The sequence below is a fragment of the Peromyscus leucopus genome, chromosome 16_21, assembly GCF_004664715.2.
Source record: "Peromyscus leucopus breed LL Stock chromosome 16_21, UCI_PerLeu_2.1, whole genome shotgun sequence".
Lineage (NCBI taxonomy): Eukaryota > Metazoa > Chordata > Mammalia > Rodentia > Cricetidae > Peromyscus > Peromyscus leucopus.
In genome coordinates, this window is record NC_051084.1 from 41,521,459 (window position 1) to 41,541,533 (window position 20,075).

The window sequence follows — 20,075 nt, forward strand, 5'->3', positions numbered from 1 at the left end:
CCATATTTTAGCCCAAAGTGTAGTATTCCATAGTAAGATCAGCTGTTGAATGTGCACAGTGTGCAGCCTCCATTCCTGACAGGGTTGTTTTATCTTCTTGATAGGTTCGTTAGTGTAGGCCTGAGCGTGAATGTAATTGTTCTGACCTGTAGGGTGTGTGTGCGTGCGTGCGCGCGCGCCCATCCTGCATCATTCTCGATGCTGTGAGCCCTGTTCTGGATGACTTGATGCTGTGGGATTTGCTCAGACATGTCTTGGACGCTCTTCTTCTTCCCAGGCAGCTCGTGGCTCTTGCTGTCCCTGTGCTTCAGAGTGTGGGTCTTGGTCCCTCGTGGTTTGTTTCAGTAGTGTCCATCCCTGCCCTGCGCCCTTCTCTTGTTCCAGTTCAGTCTCTGCTGTGAACATGGAGATTGAAAACGCTGTGTCAGTGGGCAGGAGAGTGCTCTTAAAAGGCTGACAAGGAAAGTGGCACGATCTGATCTTTCTCCTCTTCTTCACGTTTATTGCTCGTTGGGGGAGGAAGGACTAGGCGGACTTCAGTGTGATAATACCCTTTCTCCTTATGAATTTAAGTGGGTAATGGTCTGTCAGAGTCTTCACTGGGGATATTCATTTGGGCATATAACTAATTGGCTTAAATTTTAGTCTATAAACCAGTAGGTACTGTTGAGGAGGAAATGTCATTTGAAAGTCAGTCCCCGCCCTCCCTCCCCCCCTTTCCCTGTGTGTATATATGTATGTATGAATGATGGTGAGGGACATAATTTTCCTTTGATGCAGAATTCCAGCTCTGCCATCCCACTACTTTGAATGTAGGCATGGGATTGTAGGTGGTCCTCTTTCTGACAAGTGTGCTCTGTTTCTTGTCTCCTGTGAGAGTTCCAGTTTTAAAACAATTGCTCTGACTTGGCCAACCTCAGGAGACTCCAGACAAACTCTTACCATGTGTTTTGCTTTATGGTCATGCAGAGTGCCAAGAGAAGGTCTCTGGGGAGCGATGGCTGTGCTGTTATTAGGGAGTGGCATCACTTGTCTGCTGGCAGATGGAGAGCAGCTGCCGTGTTCTGAGACTCTTCTCTTCCAGAGAGTTCCACTGCCTCCGGTCTGTCTCCTTACTAGCACTGTCCCCACGGCTCTAGAATAGAGGGAGAAAGAAGGACTAAAGAACCTAATCTCAAGTTAGTGAGCTGCGTTTAGAGCAAACGGAAGTAGGCATGCTGTAGGCTGCCCTGGAGTTCTGTGTTAGGATTCATAGTTACTTACCTTTCTAGTCATCTAAATTGGAAGTCTATTTTTCTTCTACTTTAAATAACTGGTATGCAGCTTTCTTGCATGAGATAGTTAAAGTAGCAGCAGGTTCAAGATAACACCAACGTCTGTTTTCAAAACTTGAGAAGTTTTATTTTATCTGCCCATTTGAATTGGATCATGCTAATCCTGTAAAAGTTCATTGTTCTATCCACAAAATCTCACCTCTTAAACAGTTGTCTTATATATCTTCTAAAAGCACATTTGAGAGAGCAGCTGTTCTCTGATAAGATGTACACAGTGCTTGCTCAGCATCAGTGGGGTGTGCCGTGTGTTCAGAACGTACCCTAGGCTGCATTTAAGGGAGTGGCAGCGGAGAGTTCATGGTGGCGGTGCCCCCCATGTAACACTGCTGAACAGGACAAGCATCAACAGTGGATGAATAGAATTCATTATCTTTCCTTACCAGTTGTTTTGGTATCTCTAGATTATAGTCATCCTTCCTGTTTTTCTAAGAAGGAACACCTGCAGGTTTTTTATGTCATTGTATGAATAGAAGTAACAGCCTATCTGGTTAGGACTCACATTTGTTACTCATTGTTAGCAAGAGATTTAGCCTAACTGGCCATTGGGAAGAAAGCAGGTTACACTGGCATTGGCTGATTTGGCCTGTGACATCCTTCCTCTGTCTTCTTGCTTCATCACAGCAGTAAGTTGGTGAGCTGTTTTAGATTTCCTGCCTGTCCACTGCGGCTAGCAGGAAGGCCATGCTGGGGATTTGTGTCTATGTTTACCAGGGCTTGCTTTTATGTTAAAGGCTGCTGTAGGAATACTTTATAAAGCCAAAGATAATTGTAGTTCATTTTCTTAAAACCACAGCACATATTTGCTGTGTGCTAAACACTGTAAAGATATTTTCATGCTAACCTAGTTTATATTTACCATCCTGGGTGGCCTCACTTGCCAGGAATGGATCTCTTATCTTGGATGTAAAGAAACTGAGCATAAGGAATTGGCTCATGTTATTTTTAAAGCAAAAACACCATCATTGTAATGGTTAATATTTAGCAAAGCAGGTTTCGTAAAGGATAAGACCATGTATTTATGTATTTATGCAAAGGTGTGCACATGTGTGTATATGTGACAAAGAAAAAGAGGCCATGATCTTGAAAGGAAGCAAAGTGGGGGGTGAGGTATGTGGGAGGGATCTTAGGTAGGAAAGAGAAGGAAGAAATGACGTAATTACATATTAATTAAAAAATAAAATTTGATCAAAAATCTTTGGTTGTTTACAAATACTTTAAAAGTCAGAATTAGGAAGTCATTATGTTATTGCTTCCAATATGAGCTATTTATAGTTTTCATGGTATCTGTATTTTTGGTTCAGTCTTGTCATGTTAGCAATTGATACTCAACAAAAATTATTCAATCAGAAGTGCTGTGTCTTGGCACATTAATTTTAAGGAGTGTGATAGATTTTTTTAAAAAATGGTGATTAGTCCCTGGTGCTTCATGCCTCTGATCCCAGGAGAAGTTAAGGCCAGCAAGATTGTGGGTTTCAGGGCAGCCTGTTCTGCAGAGTGAGACGGTGGCCCGATGAACCCAAGTCCTGGTTCTACTCTCTCGGTGCTAGGTAAGTGGAGACATGGTCTGTGGGGGTTTCTTTGTCATCCTCTGGAGGAAGTGAAACACGTAAATCAGGTTGTTTTAATGTAGTGCACTGTCAAAGCGAGTGGATGTCAGGCTGTCTCAGGAGCGTGTTCCTAACAAGCAGGATAGTCACAGCCAACAGGTGGTTGTTGCTCATCCCTTCTCCCATGTGGTTGTGTGCTCTAATTCCTAGTTAGAGCCAGGCACCATGAATTTTACCTTCTTGGGTTCATAATATTTCATACTTTTGTATTCTTGACTTTGGGCGGGGGTGCGGGATGTCCAGTTAACTGCCATACACTGGGGCTTGGATCAGTATCTAGTCGGGGACTAATTTCCTCGCTGTTGGGACTCTGGCCTCCAAAGTCCTGTGAGATGATGTTTTCCAGTTGGGTGTATAGCAGTTTGCCCTATTCCTTTTTTCTGCAAGTGCTGGTGGTTTCTGTTCACAGATGCCTTTTAAAGACTAGATTCTTCCTTTTACTCCAAGTGATTTCTTGATGGTGGTGTTCCACTGCAACCCCAGAAGGGCTCCCTGGCCCACACCTTTCTTGCTGTGCCCTTCTCTATGCTCTGGACTTCTATTCATGGGGTTGCTGCAGATTCTCCAGACTCTCTGCTCTACCCCCTGAGCTCGTAGGCTCCTCTTGCCCAATCGAGTCTCCTGTTCTTGGTTGGTCTAGACTGCCCATCATTGCCTGGTATCTTAACCTCTTTAGGATTTGTCTAATTTTAGTTGTTTGAGTAGGAGGGCAAATCTTCTGGCCCGTTGATACTTTATCTCCTCCAGGAGCGGAAGTCCCTTTATTCTTTCTAGTTGAAGATACTTCTCAAAGCATAGCCTTTATCTGAGCATGCCAAATCAGCAAGCAGGAGCTCCTGAGACCTGAGGTCACAGGCTGGCCAGTGCGAGATGCACACACAGGTGCTGCCCATCATTTCCTTGCAGCTGCTCCTTGCTAGTCCTCACTTGGATCTGTTTGTAAGGTTTAAGGAACACTGTTCAGTGTACACAGTATTCTTTTCTTTCTTGTAGTATGTAGTATGGGGAACTTCGTGGAATTTGCTACCGGCATAGACCAGTGTCTGGATGGCCTGAAGCTGTGTCCCTGTAAGGGAGCCTCTGACAGTCAGAATTGAAGATAGGACGGTGAGCTTCGTCCTTGCTTCCTTTTGGGAATGATGGACTTTTGGAAACCGCTGGTCTTAGGTCACTGTCTGGATAGGTAGTCACAGCAGACAAGAAGGAACAAGCCTGAGGCCTTGGAATGCCTCTGGCCTAGTCCCAGCGAGGCTGTGTGGTTCTTCAGGTTTGGCAGTAACCCTCCAACATTAGGGATGGGAGGCAGAGGATGGGAGACAAACATGGAGGCAGACCATAAGAACTGACAGAAAGTTCTCACGGGGCTCATTCCTGTCCCATAAACCAGTATTTATTCATTTTCAGAGTTAGTTAAATATTGCATGGCCATGTAGGAAATTTGAAGATTAAAGAAGAAACTCACCTAGAGATAGTCTTTAGTAGACTCTTCTCCTCTTCCTCCTTTTTTCTCCTGTGCACTTATTTAACCCTGGTACAGCTATCTAAACATGTGCACATTTACATTGTGGATGGTCACATTTCATTGCCAAGGTCATGACTGCTTTGCTAGCTTTTGGGTGTTTTAGATTTTGGATTCCTTTTTTTTTTTTCTTCGAGACAGGGTTTCTCTGTGTAGCTTTGCGCCTTTCCTGGGACTCACTTGGTAGCCCAGGCTGGCCTCGAACTCACAGAGATCCGCCTGGCTCTGCCTCCCGAGTGCTTGGGATTAAAGGCGTGTGCCACCACCGCCCGGCTCCTTTCTTTCTTTCTTTTTTTTTTTTCTTACAATTTAAAAGTTTGGGTCTTTAAAAATGTTGAAGTGTAATCACAATTTGGTTTTCAAAATAAATTTGGATTACTTGAGGTTTTATTATTCAAAACACTTATACCTATGGTATTTTGCCTTATAGATTGGGATTGACTATGATATCTGTGTGTAGACATGAAACTTTGTCCAGTCCAGTACTTCAGGAACCTAGAAAAATAGTGTGTTATTGGACTTGATGAAAGTCATCCTGTGCTGTGCCTTTTGGTAGGGCTTTGTCATGGAGTTGTGCATTGGGCTTCTGTGATTTCTTGGTCTCTTTCATGGAAAGGGTTCTGCTCACTGTGTTCATCTTTTAGTTGCAGTCTCAAGTCTGTTTCATTCTTCCATGGTGGGACTTGTTTGTTTTTAATCACATGCAACAACCAGGTGACTAATAAGGTCTGATCAAAATACTCAGCAAGGGACCAACTTGGGTAGAGAAAGACGTAGAAGATGCTGAGGGCTGTTCTGACTAGATGTGCCATTAGACAAAGAAGAGCCTCAAGGACAAGGCCATTATCAAAATAAATACACTGATTATTCGGTTACATAAAAGTAGTGTGACTTTAATATTAATACAGAATATGTTCAAGAGTTTTTCTTCTAGATCTTGAGCAACCTTTTGTGTATATGTGATTTTTCACTTTGTTTCTATTAATTTTCGTGATGAGTTTTTACTGTAGTACTGAGTGATTTGGATGAGGATGTTAATTTTGAAGACTGTCATTCTTGTGACCTGATCCCATAATCTTAATTTTGTTCTAAAATGTGTCTTCTTCTAGAATCTGTAAAATTGTCTGCATTTACATATTGTTGAATGGCGAATTTAAATTTTGTAACTTTTTATCTTTGAATCAAATTAAACTTAATTGATTCTGTGCTCTCTTACTTGGCATGTGTTGAGTAACACTCAGATTTCCCAGGACTCTGTAAGTTGAAATATCTCATTCTCTTTCAGTTTGCAGGCCATAAGGAAGAGCCGAGTAGCAGTTGACTGTAAACTGTTCTTAAGAAGCAGGCATTTTCTTTCAGGAGCACGCTCAGTTATACGTCTCAGTGCAGAAATCCTCCAGAGGGACCATTTGTCTCTCCGGCAGCCTTTTTCTCCCCCTCACAAAGACCCCCGGTTGCCCCTCTAGTTGCTCACCTGTCAGTAACTGATGTTGAAGTCTGTGAAGAAGCCAGGTGGAAAGATGGTAAACTCAGAGCATTTCTCAGTCCTCTTGCAGCCCAGTTAGCATCTCCGAGGGCTGCCTGTTTCTGATCAGACAATACTGCCTGCCATCAGTGGAGGGAGAGAGGACCTAGACAGGAAGGCCTCAAAGCAACATTTGAAGGGAACACAACAGGGCTGGAGATGGTCGCTCAGTGGTAGAGCACTCACCTAGCAGACTTAGGGCACTGCAAAACAAACTTCCTTCAGAACCCCACCAAAGGGGACATTAAAAGACAAAGAGCCAAACTAATACTGTGCACCCTGTGTGCTCGCTCAGATGGTGAAGTGGGCAGTGCTTTTCATTTGCCTCATTTACAGCCCATGGCTGCTTGTGCAAATTAATGCTGTGCAGATGTTGGCTCTTCCCAGCCCCCAGTCCTCTGATAGCCAGGGAGCCAACTGAAAACTCATCCACTGTCAGAACCCAGCTCCAGACAAAGACCTTTTCTATGAGAATTGCTCCTGTTGGTCAGAGGCCAAAATGCTAATTGGCACCAGCTGCATTAACTCACTAAGTGGGGGTCAGCAGCTGCCTCACCATTGGAGGAAACCAGAAGAGAGCCCTCTTTCCCTTTTTCTCCAAGAAGCTCCCACCCCATCCTCCAGATCCTCCTATTTGTGATCATCTTGGCACCCCTAAAGTGGAGTATGAAGGACACAGTAATTTGGACTCACAACTAGACCCATGGGATGATACATAAGCTTTCTCTGTATAGCTTTGTCAATTCAGCTATTTGTTTAAATGTCATCCCCCAAGTCTGTTTACTGCTCTATCCCCTACTTAAATAAGGTGTTCACTTTGGTGGTGGTATGTGCGTGTCTATTAAATGTTGACATGAGACTACCAATCTTATGCTTTTAGAAAACATGTATTTATTTTATATATATGGGTGTTTCTCCTGCATGCATGTCTGTGGACCACATGTATACCTGGTCCCTGTGGAGGCCAGAAGAGGGCATTGGATCCCCTGGAAATGGAGTTCTAGATGGTTGTGAGCCTCCGTGTGGGTGCTGGGTATAGAACTTGGGTCCTCTGGAAGAGCAGCCAGTGCTTTTAATTGCTGAGCCATCTCTCCAGCTCCCAAACTTACTTAAACTAATGGTCAAAGGAAATTGGAATTCAAAACTTGGTTCATTATAGGTGTAGTCTAAAGACAGTGTAGACTATAGCATACTAAGTGTTAGTCCTTGGATTCTAGCTGTGATTGTCCCAATCTGTATTTCTGATGTTCTTTCCTCCAAGGCTAGGCCTTCATATTAAGTCAGAAAAGGACAATAAGTGGTGCCAAATTTCTTTGTATTAGATATGCAGTAGTCATCTATTTTAAAATCATAAAAACAGAAGTAATGTTCAGAGTATCTATTACATTACATCATCCTAAAACAGTACTTTGGAAAGGAGACCACGATTTCCTTCTCGGTATTCTTTGTAGTCAAGTTTCTTATGGCTTATGGCTTGACTACTAGGGCATAAGACCCCTAGGGCATATTTTGGCAAGTAAATGAATGTGATCACTGTATCTCTAGATGATATTTCAGTCCTACAGAAAGGCTACTGTTAAATTTGATTGCACTTAAGGTCTTGTATTTCATTAGCTTTAAGTTGTAACCAAGTTTCTCTTTTTGAGATGAGTCCCATTCGATAATCTATAAACTTGCATAGTCTTCCTGCCTCAGCCTCCCAGATGCTGGGATTCCAGGCCTCCCGAGCCTGCCTGGTTTTGGAGGTGTTACGGTGTGAATCTTGTCATGGTGCAGTATGGCTACAGAACACAATAATGTGTTTTTGTCTAGAGATGTTAGAATTAGCAGAAACAATGCCATGAAAATCTGCCAATCATATTTATCAATATACATACTCAACATTTTTAGACCAGTGGACAACACTGAATTTAAGCTTTAACAACTTCAGAATATGCGTTTGTGTAGATATAGTTTTCCTGGTCCTGCCTGGCCCAGGGTCAGGACAAATCTCTCTCACCCGCCAGTCCCACAGCTGCTCAGACCCAACCAAGTAAACACACAGAGACTTATATTACTTACAAACTGTACGGCCACAGCAGGTTTCTTGTTATCTAGTTTTTATATCTTAAATTAACCCATTTCTATTAGTCTATACCTTGCCACATGGCTTACCGGTATCTTACATGTTGCTTGTCCTGGCTGCAGCTGGCAGTCTCTCTACCTCAGCCTTCCACTTCCCAGAATTCTCTTCTCTGCTTGTTCCGCCTATACTTTCTGCCTGGCTACTGGCCAATCAGTATTTTATTTATTAACCAATCAGAGCAACACATTTAACATACAGAACATCCCACAGCACGTTTGTTTTTTAATCAGTGGGTTATGGAACTAAGTACCTTTGGAAGCTCTTGACTTCTTAACACGATGAACAGCTAGATCCTAGAAAGAATTGCTGTTACTCAAAGGAAAAAGTGCAGTGCAGCTAGTCAGACTGTTCGGATTCTTAATTACTCTTCAGGGAGCTGCTGATGGGAGACTCTTGGGTAGTGTTTATTCTCAGCCAAGAAGTAAAATCTCTTGTCTAGTGGGATGGGACAATGACCCTGGGAAAAATCAAGCAAGATAGAGAGTGGAGGAAGTGGGGAGTGGGGATATATGGGTAACCACGTCTCTAAACCAGGACAGCTCGCACAGCAGTGAACTGAGGGTTGGCGGGCGATTGAACTGTAAAACAAAGTTAGTGTTTTCACTTTTTCCTACCTTTAAAGTATTCTTTTGTTTTGTATATCTATTCTCTGTAAAGACAAGATCTCACTGTGTATCCCTGGCCTGCAACTCTGTATGTAGAAGGAGCTGGCCTCAAAGGGCTTGGATTTAAGGTGTGCCCATCACACTTGGCTATGTACTTTTTTTTTAAATATTCCAAATTTCTATATGGCTATCGTTTTTTAATTTAAATAAAAATAGATCAGATCTTTAGTTTCTTTTATGATCTCCTGGCTACATCTAATGTGAGGAACAGGATATTTGGCTCTTTGGAGCATGTGTTTAGCTGTGGCCCTTGTTCCAGGAGCGGCATTAGATGGCTTTGTAAGCAGGCCACAAATGTTCCTTGCCTACAGACTTACCACCTTTTCTTGCCTCATGTATATTATTCTGTACACAGGAGGTGCATGTACAGATAAAGGACACAATTAAAGCCTTTCTCTGAATCCAGAATTCTTAGTTTTGTTAGGGACTTATTTCTTTCTGCTTTTGTTAATTATTACTCCTTTTTGTTTTAATATAAAGTTCCTTTGAAGACAAAATTCAGATAGCATTTTTTTTCCTCTATCAGCCAGGTTAAATGCTAGTTGTGTATAGAATTAAGATAGTTACTATAACCATAATTATTATCCCAGTTTCCCTTGCTGCTTTGAACATGACCATGTTTGAATGCCTTGTTGAAGTGATACACATTTGGTATGATTTTTCTCTGCACAGGGCTCAGAGGAGAGTCATTATAGAGCCTATATTTGACCACTCTGCTGCTTTGTTGATAGTCGTCTCCTATGGAAGTTACAAGATCACTGTATTTGCAGAATGTTCTGCAACATCTCAGTATCTGTGTCTTTGATATAACGTATCTGTTTTTGGCAATGATACCCAGGAGGAGATCTGCCATCCTTAAAATCACTGCTTTAAGATGACTGCACTCCTTCTTAGGCATTTGGTTTCTAAAGCAAAATGTATAACTGAAATGGTATTTAGTATTTTTCTTCTATTTTCTTTCATCTTATTTTTAATATCTAATTAATGATAGTTATCTTTTATTTTAAAGTATAGTAGTGATAGAGTATAAAATTTTCCTTCTTTAAGGCTTTAAGAAAGCTGTTGATGCTTGCCTAAAGCAATTGATGTCTTCAGACTTTGTGCCTGTACACATATACACACATGCACATTCGTGGGTACTCTCCTGTGCTTCACTGGATGTGCATGTATACACACCTGTATATTACTCAAATTATTCCACGAGAAGGGAAGAACGAGAATGTAGAGTGGGTGTGTTTGTGCGGAAGTCTAAGGAGGTTGCAGCAATGGCGTGCATAAAGAATTTGAGAAATTTGATCATGAATTTTACCTGAAGAACTTACACCGTGCTTTCTCACCACAAGACTGATTCCTGCGTGCACACACAAACTCACACCCACCCACCCCACATATGATTTTCTAATTTTAATTCTAATTTTCCTTTATTTGGATGATGCTTAGAGAGCTTTCTTAATCTGCCCTCTTACAGGAGGTTTGTCAGTATGTGCAGCAGGTAACAGAATAAAATGGCCATGCTCTTGCTTCACTTTCTTCCCCAAGTGTGTGGGAGAGAGGTGGAGACTGGGACTCCTCACATTTTATCACTTACAGGACAACTGATTTACCTGTTTGTGCCTGTATGTCTATCTGTTTCCTTCTTCTCCCTCTTCCTATCTTCTCACAAGGACTTTCCTTTCCTCCTGCTGCTCAGCTTACTAATATAGGAGCAGGCACAAGGAAGAGCTTAGTCTGAAACAATCTGTGTACAAGGTTGGCCCCGAGTGCAACCTAGTACACCACCCCTGGAAGTCGTGTGTTGTCACCTGTCTAATACTTTGCAAACTTGTTCTTAATTGTATTCATTAAATGTCTCCTAAGGAGAAAATAGCCTTTCCTAATGATTAATTGAAATAGTATCAGTCAAATTACCTTTTACACAGGGGTGGGCGGGTTGGGTGATGGGGTGGGGGGTATTGTTTCACTTGAGCAAACTGCCTCCTAGAACTAGAGTAACTAGCCTGAGGTCACAGGTAGTGGGGGATCAGGCTGGAACTCTGCCCTGGTCCATCCTGCTGTTTCTCACACTTGTTCTTTGCCTCTCATTTCTCGTGGTCACATTCAGAAGGGTGAGCTGAGAATGGAGGGAGCGTATGCTCCTCCTGTCACTGTCCGTTTGCTTGTGTGGGAGGAAAGCAAATCATTCAGAAGCCACATGTTTTGTTACTTTTTTCTTCAGGATGAAGAGGAAGAAATTAAACTGGAGATAAATATGCTGAAGAAATATTCTCATCATAGGAATATTGCAACATACTATGGTGCTTTCATTAAAAAGAGCCCTCCAGGACATGATGACCAACTCTGGGTAGGTAGATGCTTGCGAGCCTTCGGTGTGCTTTGTCTGTGGTTATTGTACTAAGGGAATTAAGGACTTCACAGGGACCACGGAGAAAGAAAACAAAACCAGAGGGGCTTGTTATCCTTAAGCTTCCCTGTCCTATGTCTGTACTATGGCAAGGAGGTCGGGAATGGAGGCCATTTATAGGAAAGCTGTTTCATAGAAAGCTCAAGAAACTGTGATGTTGTCAGCCATTCATTAGTAACATCGATGATAGTAGTTTATTATGAACAGGAAATTCCAGTGTATTCAACCTTCAAAAATGTTATATTCAAACGATAATTGAGAGAGTCATCTGTGTGAGCTGCATGAGTTAAACTGAGGGTGTTGAATTTATAAGGCAAGAAGATAGATTGATAGCTTTTTTTAATGATTTTTAAAAGAAAACATTAGCAGCTTGGTACCGACCTGAGAGAGGTAAAAGGAAGAGTAGGGTAGAATTGAGGACCGGGAAGCAAATCTGCACAGTCATAGCTATTGATGTGTGACAAAGATGTCAGAAGCATACATTAGAGAGCAGCTTCTAAAACAGATGACTCTGGGGAAAGTCACTCAGAAGATTGCTAGCTCTCATGATGTACAAAAACAATTGAAAGTGGATCCGAGATCTTAATGGAAGATCTGAAACTGTGAGACTGGTAGAGGATAACATAGGGAACACTGATACAGGCATAGGCAAGGACTTTCTGGAAAGAACCTAGTAGTTTGGGAAATAATACCAACAATCCACGAAGGAAGTTTACAAGCGTAGTTGTTACTGTGGTTAGCTATTACAGATAGGTATTTTCAAAACTATGTAATTGCTTAAAAGTCCATTTCCCTTTTGATTTAAACTCAGTTAATAGGAAATATTATGAAATAAAGTTGAAGATCATGGTGTATGAAAAACAGCACATCTCAAGGAAGGACTTCTGGAATACTGACTTCTGGTAGTTTGATAGTAATGACCAGCGAAATGCTCTTCGAGAGGGAGGGAGGGAAGAAACACATGAAAATTGCCACCCAGACGTGTGCATGCTCATTCTCCTGGACTGTGTGAATCTACTCTCTGTAAAGCAACCTGTTCTTACTCGGATGCGTCCACCATGGTCATGCGTGTGCCCAGGTGTTGAGGGAAGCAGGTGACGGGACTGTGTGTTCTGACTTGGATGCGTACTCAGTCTGGGGTGTGATTGTTTCCATCTGTCTTCTCTGCCCTGTAGCTTGTGATGGAGTTCTGTGGAGCTGGGTCCATCACAGACCTTGTGAAGAACACCAAAGGGAACACACTCAAAGAAGACTGGATTGCTTACATCTCCAGAGAAATCCTCAGGGTAAGGAAAGTAAAGTGAAGTGTTGCATTCTGACCTCATGCTTCCATCTTCACCTGAATCCTGGGTGTATGCCACATAGAGAGGTAATTATCCATTTCGATAGCCAAGGATTCTCTGTACCTTGTTAGTAGTTTATTCTACATCATGGTTTGAAACTTTCCACTCTGAAAGGGGTGAATGTTTTGTTTTAAAAAACAAACAAACAAGGATGTAGCACTTCCTACCTGCGAGTTTGGCTTGTGTGGTTGGAAAACACTTGAAACAAATTGCTGTGTACAGAATATACAGATTCCTCCTTGTCATTACTACATAAATAATGCAGTATACCAGCTATACCATCCTAATATTATGAACATGACCTAAAGAAGAGAATATGTGTAACTTATATGCAAACACTGCACCATTATAATAGGAGGAACTTGAGCATGCTCATATATGTCTGTATATGTATATATCTATTTAATTTGATGTTTTTGAGACAGGGTTTCTTGATGTAGTCCTGGTTATCCTGGTACTTGGTATGTAGACCACGCTAGCCTCGAGCCTGGAGATCCACCTGCCTCTGTCCCCTAAGTGCTAGGACATCACTGCCTGACTGCATGCTCATATTTTATATGGATGAGGTTATGGTACTCTGGAAGCAGTCTCCAGATATACCCAAGGGTAACTGTATTTCTCTGAGTTTGTCTTTGTTTTTATTATGAGAGTACCTAGTAGCCCCTTCCCTTTGCCATTTAAAGGTGATGGAGGTGAAGAAGATGAGAAATGAGCCTGAACTGTTGTGTCTGTAGGCAGCGTGGGGAGAGGCTACAGATCAATATTAATATTACTGAGTGCTGGTTTCCAAAATCTTCAGTGGATTTTGGCATTAGCTATTCGAATCTCTTGGAATATTTATGAAGTAGAGTCCTAATGCTTAATGTTCTTTACAGCCAATTGCAAAGATGGCTAATGAGCTCAGAGCAAGTTTCTGAATCGCTGTTTTTTAGCCACTCAATGATTTCTTTCCGTGGCAAAGCCATCCTGACAACACACGGGGGTTTCCAGGGCTTCATATGTGAAAGCTGCATGTGGGTTGCTAAAGGATGTCTCTCATTCCGCTGCCTTAGTTTTTCTTTTCCCTTCATCCCTAAATTGAATACTTAGATTAATTGGCTGCATTATGATTTATCCTCCATATTTTAAAAATAAAGATTCTGAACTTAACATTGAAATTTTACTTATTTCCCTACTAAAGTCTGGTAACGCGTTAGTCATTTTTTTTTATTGTAACTAAATTTACTTTTTATATTTAAGATTCATGGAAGACTGCAAGTTTAAAAACTGCCAACTAGAATTCCTAGAGAAATGTTTTAATTTCTCTTTGCTCATATGTTTTATGGAGCCTTCCAAAAATTTTCCTTCACAAACCAATGTGAGGTAGGGAGTCTGATGGTAGGAGAGCCATACTTTTATAATTACTCAGACTTGTCCTTATTAAGATATCAGGTGCTGCTTTTCTTTCTTTTTGGGGGGAGGGTTTCGAGACAGGATGTCTCTGTGTAGTTTTGGTGCCTGTCCTGGATCTCACTCTGTAGACCAGGCTGGCCTAAAAGATGCTTACCTTTTATGGCTATTACAGAACCTAAAGGGGAAAAGCTGCTGCTGCTGCTGTATGGGCTCAGTGGTGATTGGCAGGGCACAGCAACAAAGGCTGGATCGTAGAGCTGCTTAGGTATAGATTTGAGGAGCTTGATGGATACCATTCTGTTCAGAAATAGACATACCTTTCTTGTGTGTTGTAGCTTTAGACTTGTGGGCTCTTGCCGTGGCTTCCTGTGTGCTGCACTTTCAGGGGTAGAGCACATGCCTGGCAGATAAGAGATTCTCAAGTAGAGAAATCTGTGCTTTTAGCAGAATGTTATAGACAGAAGAGGTATCTCAGACATCAAAGATGAGTTACCTCTTTTTATATACCTGGGGGAAACAGTTTACCTGTCAAGTATAATGTGTTTGTTTTAGCATTTTGTCACTCTTGACCTCAGGAGCACTGAAGGGAAGACCAGGTTGCTCCTGTCTCTAGTCAGTGTGGTGGTAAATGCCATCCTTTTGAAATGCTGCTGATTGTTTCCTTCTCAGTGAGCATTTTTAATAAGAACCTTCTCCACTCAGGAGCCGTGTACAGTAACAATTTTCTGTGGCAAGAGTTTTAGTTCAAAACAAAACTCTATTATGCTCTGGTGTTTGTTTTAGGCGTTGTGTTAGTATTGTTAGAGAAAGCAGAGAAGCAAGATGGAGGTGAGGTCTCATGTAAAAGGCAGCCCATCTAGGCTCTCACGTGTTGTTGGAAGTAGCTGGTTTCTCTGTGGAAAAGTTTTCCTCACCCCTTCAGATATTAGAGAGGACTAGACCAGGCAAGGGTCCTAAGTCTGTAGACCGCAGCCGTCAGAGGTAAACTCTGTTGGGCTAGTCTGCTGAAACAGTGAGGGCCACGGGTTTACCGCAAAACCGTTTGGTCCCTCCCTGCCCACTCACGTTCTAAGCAGCAGTTTTCTTGTTTTGGTAGAAAGCACTATTTCATACTGAAGACGAGAACTTAGGACTTTACATCACCAGTGTAGAGGAGCAGTTTGACCGCTCATTTGTCTCAGGTAGTCAAATAAGGTAGACTTAGAAGAAAACTGTTTCCTAGTGCAGAAACACTGACCGACCGAGTTGATTTTGGTTAGAAACAGGCTGTTTCCGGAGTAGCTGTGGACCTGGAGTCTTTCCCTTAGTTCAGGCTTGGCTCCCAAGGTGCTTCCTATAAGGACATGTACTCATTCTTGTTCTCTTGTTTGTTCCAAGTAGGTGTACTTCAAGGTAGCTGTATTATGAACTGTTTTCTGAGTAGAAGCAGTGATCCTTCCACAGTATGGACTGAGAAACGGGCACAGTTTCCCATACTTGCTGCTGGAAGTGTGCAGGATTGCACATAAGCCATAACTGTGTGAGGAGACGGGGCTGCTTGTGTTGGTTGGAAGATGTGGAGGGTCAACAGGAAGTTCATGCAAGTTAAAAAACCAAAGTGAACCGAAGCGTCGAAGTAGAAGTTCTGTGAGGATGGAGTGACTTCAGCTGGCTCTTTCAGTGTTGGATAGCAGCATGCTGGGAGGGGGAGGGGGAGGGGGAGGTGCTTCCATTAGAGCACTGAAGAGCCATCTGTTCAGGCCTTTGCCCATCACAGCCTCCTTGTATGATCACTACACCTTGTAAGATGATGAATAGATAAGTATCACATACGCTGTGGTCTGTTTCACTGGCAGATTAGTAGATGGCTTTAGAACCCACCACGCTTGAAAAGGTAGTGATCTAGAGCTGCAGGCAGAATGGTGAAAGTGAGGCTTGATAGCGTAGGCCTGTGGTCCTAGCACTCGAAGCTGAGTTTTCAGGTTTAAAGTCAGGCTGGGCTACACAGTAAAGACTCTGCCTGCCTCCACCACCACCACAGCCCCCCTTTTATTTTATATATATATGGAAAAAATCAAGCCCCTTACAAGTAGTTCTGAGGCATTTCGGAATCAATAGGTTGTTTGTGTGTTAAGGAGACATGTTCTGGGGTGTGGCTTCTCGAGGCAGGAAGAGAAGGGTAAATAAGTTGTGGCAGCGGTGTGTTGATGCCTTCACACCACACACAGTGGATGCAGTGGTGTCTCCTACCACCTCTGGAGAGATGGTGTTGGGCTCCATCTAGATACAAGGCCATCAAAACGTGCTCTATGCCAGGAGTGCTTGTTTTCCCAGGGAAGAAAGGTATTTTATTCCTGCACAAGGCTCAAGGTGGCAGAATTATCTCACATTTGGATGGAAGTGGGGCATATCAGCACTTAACGGTTGTTCTGTGTGGTGGGAAGACAGGCCTGCATTTTAGGAACTAGATTTTAAACCCTTCTCTAATTCTTTGCTGTTCCCCCGGGATGGGTCTAGCTCAGATAAGTTCACAAGGTTACCCACTGAAAGATAGACATTTGCCGTGGGAAGGGAGCTATCCTGTACACAAATAGCACAAATTATGGCAGAACAACTGGAGCTGGCAATCCAACTCAGAGGCACAACTCGCAAGGGGTTATGGCCACCCCAGAGGGGAAACCCAGCCCACTGCTTTCTGTGTGTGTGGCAGCTGTATGCCGGCAGTGCCTTCCTGGGGATGTGCCAAGGGTAAATTCCATGTTCTAAATGTGGGTGACAAAACCTTGGCCCACGTGTGCACCTCACTCCTGAGGGTGTTCCTGGCTGTCTACTCGCAGGGACAGAGAACTGAAACTCAGCTCTGCTTTCCTTTTCAGGGACTGGCACATCTGCACATTCACCACGTTATTCACCGAGATATCAAGGGACAGAACGTGCTGCTGACGGAGAATGCGGAGGTGAAACTTGGTACGTGGCTGATGAGTGTGAGGTTCTGTGCACCACCTGGTACAAGGCAGCACCACGCCATGCCCTTGAACACTTTGTAAAAGTTCATTCTGTTAATGTTTGTGGCCCCCCCCCACCACCTTAAGAGTAAGAGAACTGGGTCATTGCTTCGTCAGGCACCAGCCTCCCCACGCATGCTCTGTAGTCCACTCTGTCTGGATAGAGCAGCCAAATGGAGTTCTTTAATTTCTTTTTTTTGATTAACGTTGAGGGAGGGAGGGGGACTGATGAGGCCTATCGTGGTTAGGGTTTCTATTGCCGTGAAAAGACATCACGGCAACTCTTACAAAGGAACACATTTAATGGGGCTAGCTTACAGTTCAGAGGTTTAGTCCATTATCATCATGATGGGGAGCATGTAGGCAGACATGATGCTGGAGAGATAGCTGAGATTATATTTGAATCCACAGGTGGCAGGAAGAGACAGTGAGCCACTAGGCCTGGCTTGAGCTTCTGAAACCACGAAGCCCGCCCCCAGTGGGTACTTCCTCCAGCAAGGCCACACCTGTTCCAACAAGGCCATACCTCCTAATCCCCCGTGGGCCTGTGGGGGCCATTTTATTCAAACCACCACAAGGCCCAAACCCAGGAACTTAGGACTGCAGCACGCTTTCAGCCCTGCACTGACATGAAAAGTCAGACTTTTTTACTTTCTTGTTTAAACACCACCCTGAGTGGTGCCTGGCATAGTGTATTCCTAGTACTTGGGAGGCTGAAGCAGGAAGGTTGTGAGTTTGAAGCCAGCCTGGGGTGTGAAGTCAGAAGGAGGGAGGGAGGGAAGGGCAGAGAGATAGACAGAGAAAGACACACACAGAGAAATAGACACCCTTAATGATCGCCTGTTTTGCCTCATAAAAAATTCACACTTCTTGCTCTGGCTTATTAAAAAATGTGGATCTGGCCCCTGCTACTTTCCCACCCCATCCTCTGACCCTCTTCACTTTTTCTTCCCTACGGTCCATGTTATAACGTGGAAGCAATTTTATGAAGTTTTCCTAGTAATAGAACAAAGAAATCATAAATAAATAAAGAGAGTCATAAAAAGTAAATCAAGATGCTTTGAGACGCATTGGCGGAAGCACCGGTCACTCAGTCACGGACGTGGCTCTGTTGCCTTTACTTCCTAGGCCCAGCCCCGGGACCTCTGCGTTTACTGTTCTCCATTGGCAATGCTTGTCCTCATTTTCAGTTACCATTTTTTCCTATTTTCAGGGGTTTTCTCTGGCTCTCTGATCTACCTTGGACTTTTGCCCCCTTTTTATAGTACAGTTGATAATTTATAATTCTATTGAGATCGTATGGCATTTCTCAAATAAAAGAAAACATTCTCCTTTACTAGAATATTCTGGAGTCGAGCAGCCAGGATTGTTTTAATCCCTGGTGTCTTTTCATCTAGGACCTGGTATATTGTCTTCAGAGTTGTAGGTATTTGACAAATGTCTTTGTGGGTGCTATTTCCTAGAGGTGGCTTCTAAACGATCACAGTGTTCCCTGTCTCCCCTAGCCACACCTGAACCTATTCTCATTTAATTTTACTCTGTTAAAACAGAATCAGCATTAACTTTTTTTCTACTAAAGGATCACATTATTTTTCCTTTGTACATTCAACAATCTATTGTCCCCCTTTCCCAAAAGTCTGAGCCATAGAAATTGCTTTTTAAAGTTCAGATCACTGCTCTCTTCCTCAGTGCCTGTGCTAACTGGTTATCTGCAGCTGCTCTGACAGGTGGAAAGTCCCCTTAGGGCCAAGCTGGAACACCTGCACTGTCCTTGGTGGTGTGTGTCCATGCCCTGACCTCCTGACCCCGAGAGTGATGCCCTCAGTGCTTACCCAGTTGTCGGTTGCTTTTGCTAGCCAAGGTTCTAGAAAGCTTAATTATTAGCCTTTTTGTCCTGATTCTGTTGTCTGTGTTTTGAGGAACAGTCAACAGGTAAGTCTACTGTTTCCTGAACTTGTTCTGTACAGAGAAGTGAAATGTGTGACCCCTGCCAGGTGTCTTAGCATTTTGTAGACCCATTTGTGTGAGCTGCTCCTCTTTTCTGCCCCCCCCCCTGCTGGGCTCATGGCAGTGTGTGGGCTGTGGTGATGGGGCAAATACTGATGGGCAGACATCTAGCATGCGGGCTTTCTGCTTGCCCTGCCTCCCATCCATTCACTTTCTTCTAGACCACCATCATTAAATTCCTGGGAAGTAGAAGTTACTCTGAAAAGTCAACTGAAATCCCAGCTGTTTAGGGGAATGTTTATTGTGGTTTATTTGTTTTGGTGTGTGTGTGTGTGTGTGTGTGTGTGTGTGTGTGTGTGTGTGTGTGTGTGTACACATGATGTGTATTTGTGGGTGCAAGTGCCACACCATGTGTGGAGGTCAGAGAATAACTGGGGTCTGTTCTTCCCATCCACCTTTACATAGGACCAGGAATGGACCTCAGGTCCCTGAGTTTGTACATTGAGGTCCTTTAAGCTCTCTCATCTGCTTAGCTATCTCACTGGCCCCTTCGTGTATTTGTGATTCCCTTTATTTGGTACCGTATGGTGTGTTAGCCTGGGTCTGTATGCAGAATCAGCTCTGGGGATGGGGAGAGCAGGAGTCTGTCAAAGGCATTCTTACAGACAGCTCCCACCAACCTGGAGCCTTTCCCTGGGTTCTTTCCAAGAAAACCACAGTGCATTGCAGAGCTAATCTAGGGTGTGCCTTAGGTCCGTGCTCCTAAAATTGGGGCTTTCTTTAATTTGCACTTGCTTTTGACACACACATTTTTTTAAAGTGCAAACATCATTATTGTTCCTGTAAGTGGCTCTCTGCTGGTCCCTGGCACTTGAGGCCAGGCCTCTTCGGTTCTGGACTGGTACGGGGTCTTGCATTGCAGTCTTGGTGTCCTTGCTCTGAGAGGGGTGTTGCTTTCCAGTGCTGTCTGCCTGAAGAGTTCTGCAGTTGACGAAGCAGTGTTAGTTTTGTTTATCGTGACACCTTACAATCTGTTTCTTCTTTGTTAATTGTGCTCCACTTTCCCTTGCTTTTTGTTCCTCAGTTGATTTTGGTGTGAGTGCCCAGCTGGACAGGACGGTTGGACGGAGAAATACATTCATCGGCACACCCTACTGGATGGCTCCTGAGGTCATTGCCTGTGATGAGAACCCAGACGCCACCTATGACTACAGAGTAAGAGGCACCTACCTG

At 43.4% G+C, this 20,075-nt stretch overlaps 1 protein-coding gene across 50 annotated transcripts in view; it reads left to right on the forward strand.

Moving 5' to 3' along the window:
- Map4k4 (mitogen-activated protein kinase kinase kinase kinase 4) overlaps positions 1-20,075 on the forward strand; it is a 150,466-nt gene that overhangs the window by 74,142 nt on the left and 56,249 nt on the right. For all 50 annotated transcript variants that reach the window (XM_037200203.1, XM_037200206.1, XM_037200215.1 and 47 more), the window contains exons 4-7: positions 10,991-11,116; positions 12,352-12,462; positions 16,767-16,857; positions 19,927-20,057. In XM_037200203.1, the coding sequence (XP_037056098.1) occupies positions 10,991-11,116; positions 12,352-12,462; positions 16,767-16,857; positions 19,927-20,057 (459 nt within the window). The remainder of the gene's footprint in view (positions 1-10,990; positions 11,117-12,351; positions 12,463-16,766; positions 16,858-19,926; positions 20,058-20,075) is intronic.